The 3,291-nt window shown below is 38.1% G+C and overlaps 1 protein-coding gene across 1 annotated transcript in view; it reads left to right on the top strand.

Annotated features, from left to right (window-relative positions):
• The window catches only part of LOC101845656 (DIS3-like exonuclease 2), a gene marked incomplete in the record, with an annotated part of 18,857 nt that overhangs the window by 9,444 nt on the left and 6,122 nt on the right, over window positions 1-3,291 (top strand). The window contains 2 exon segments of the mRNA XM_013088902.2: window positions 576-712; window positions 1,868-1,991. Coding sequence (XP_012944356.1) covers window positions 576-712; window positions 1,868-1,991 — 261 coding nt within the window.

Raw genomic sequence — 3,291 nt, 5'->3', positions numbered from 1 at the left:
TGACAATAATTAACACACTCGTACACTATGTAAGCTATATGACAGTGCTAAACACATAAGCAACCAGGTCTTTCTCATACACGATGTATGCTCTATGACAATAATTAACACACTCGTACACTATGTAAGCTATATGACAGTGTTAAACACATAAGCAACCAGGTCTGTCTCATACACGATGTATGCTCTATGACAATAATTAACACACTCGTACACTATGTAAGCTATATGACAGTGTTAAACACATAAGCAACCAGGTCTGTCTCATACACGATGTATGCTTTATTACAGTTATTAACATTATATAATATGCTTTTCTTTACTTTGAACTCTCCTCGTTGAGGGGTGGTTGGCGGGTGCTCTGGTGTGATTTGCTCCTTCTTTCCTATCAAACGTTTATCGTCTTAATCTCCCCTCCTCCTTTTTTGTGTTTGTTACTCTCTTGTCACACCTCTAATCTTCTGCCACTCATATGACCTTATTGTGTTACAAGTGCTCTTACTAAAACCAAACGTCTCTTCTGTGCCCCAACAAACAAACAAACAAACAAACAAACAACCCGACACTCCCCACAGATCGCGGTCAGCCTGAGGAAGCAGAGGTTTGACAACGGGGCGCTGCGTCTGGACCAGGTCAAGCTACAGTATGTGCTGGACGGAGAGTCGGGCCTGCCCAAGGGATACTTCGTCTACGAGCAGCGAGACAGCAACAGGTGACTTTACTATTTAGGTCCTTGAGGGTTTTTTTTCCACCGTTTCGCTTTTTTTTTTCAACAGTCCCCTAAACCTGATGCACTACGTCTCTTTATAACCCCAAAAACTTGCCTCCAACTTCTAAATGGTGGAAACAAAGGCTTAGTCGTTACTAACAAACTTGATACGGGAATAGATCAGTAAAACAAGCCAAAACTAGCACAAACTGAACCGAAACAGTTGTCACTAGTGTTGGACACTGGACAATGGGGGTTAGAGAGTTAAGAGGGGGGGAGAGAGAGAGAGAGAGAGAGAGAGAGAGAGGGGGGGGGAAACCTTACAGTACGGAAAAACACCCTTAGACGTGTATGAAACAAACTTCATCATCTCCTCATCATCATCATCATTGTAAACTGCAAGGAATAAAAAAGGGTGGAGACTTGTAGAATTTTCTAGAACATTTTATAAATCATCGTCATCATCATCATCATCGTCATCATCATCTTCATCATCATCATCCTCTTTCTCCTCCTCCTCCTCCTCCTCCTCCTCCTCCTCCTTTTGATCTTTGTGTGGTTTATGCCTTCTTTCCCACATTATCTCGATACAAGTGATCTTAATTATTAGAAGCACTATAGTAGTGATCTTTGTTATAATTAATATTATTATTTGTAATATTATTGTAATTATTGTTATTATTAGTAGTAGTAGTATTGTTAGTATTGTTGTTATTGTTGTTGTTATTATTATTATTATTATTATAACTATTATTATTTGTATTATTATTTTTAGTATTATTATCACTATTATTTTTAGTGTTATTATTATTATTATTATATTATTATTATTGTTGTTGTTATTATTATTACTATTATTATTTTTTTTTATGATCATTTTTATTATCACTTTTTAATTTTTAAAAAATATTATTATTATTTTGCTTTTGTTTTTTGTTGGTTATTTAAATTGTGTTAATGAGGGTGTAAAAACATGTACATTTGTATGCATTTTCTGTCTCTGTCAGGCTGATAGAGAGTTCATGTTGCTGTATACATATATCTTGTATTTCCTGTTGTTGCTGTATACATATATATTGTATTTCCTGTTGTTGCTGTATACGTATATATTGTATTTCCTGTTGTTGCTGTATACGTATATACTGTATTTCCTGTCAGACTGATCGAGGAGTTCATGTTGCTAGCCAACATGGCGGTGGCCCACAAGATCAAGAGTTCGTTCCCCGAGCTGGCCATCCTCCGCCGCCACCCCCCGCCCCAGACCAAGCCGCTGGCAGCTTTGGTGAGTGGTTGGCTTGTGCCGGTAGTGCCGCTCTCGTCTCGGTGGCTCTGGTGGTTCACTGGGAGTGGATGGGAGACTGTTTCACATTTGTACGCAGCCAGTATTCTTTTTCAGTTTTTCATCGTCTAAAAGTTCTCTTTAGTCCCGCTCATATTTATGTTTTATGTTTTAGTAAGAGTTTTACAGCGCTTGCAACACAATAAAGTCATATAAGTGGCGAAGAGTAGAGGTATTACAAGAGAGTAACAAACTTTTAAAAAAGGAGGAGCGATAAGGATGATAGATATTTGATAGGAAAGAAATAAGAAATCACACCTGATCACCTGCCAACCACCCGCTGCTCTTTTTTAACCTATTTACTTGAAATAAACACCAGAACTGAGGAACCATGAATGTTGCTTGCAATAGACTTACCGTTTGATTCTAGTTAAGATGGGTGTGTTTAGGTTCTGTAGATTAACGAGATGTTGTGACTCTACGACCAGTGCCTATGGTGTAGCGGTTTGGCTCTCTGCACTCATATACAGAACATTTCTGAATTAAAAATTTTAAATGGGGTAATTGAGTCTGTCTGCTGGGATGTTGTGTATCTATTCTGCCCTGGTAGGCCCTGGTTTGAAGCAGCCCATCTCCTAAACGATCTGTAGTGTAGTGAAGGGCTGTAAAACATTGACCATTAAAGGAACAAAAATACCCACATTTTTTTAGCTTGTTTAACAAGGCTTACGTTGTGTATTTTCACATTTTTATGGCGTTTTCCTTCCCTAAATTTGTGTTCACTTCAGAATTTGCCTTTACTGAATTATTCTTCAGATGAAATGTCATCAGAGATCATTTATTGCGGCGAGCTAGCGGTAGTGCATTTTTTGGTAGGACTATCAAAAGTTTCATATACTCTCCAGAAAAGTGAGTCTACTAAGGACATCCTATTGTACTTGCAAACACTGTGTGTAAATGTCTGTCTTTTTAATCATAACTGTATAAGGCTGATGCTATCAAACATCTATCGTTCTTATCTTTCCTCTGTCTTAAAATCTTTGTATGTTACTCTCTTGCTTGTAACACTTCTAATCTTCTTTGTGGCCTTTTTTCCTATCAAATGTCTATGGTCCTGATCTCTCCTCCTTTTTTGTGTTTGTTACTCTCCTGTAACACATCTAATCTTCAGCACTGACACGATGTTACTGTGTTGCAAGTGTCATAAAAACTTTTACTAAAACAAATAGACTGCTAGACAATGGAGTTTGTTCCGTGTTCTTCCTCCTCCCTTCCCCTCCTTTCCCCTCCCCCCCCACAATTG

This window comes from Aplysia californica, unplaced genomic scaffold, assembly GCF_000002075.1.
Source record: "Aplysia californica isolate F4 #8 unplaced genomic scaffold, AplCal3.0 scaffold00829, whole genome shotgun sequence".
NCBI classification, from domain to species: Eukaryota; Metazoa; Mollusca; class Gastropoda; order Aplysiida; family Aplysiidae; genus Aplysia; species Aplysia californica.
This window is presented reverse-complemented; position numbering and strand designations above follow the sequence as displayed.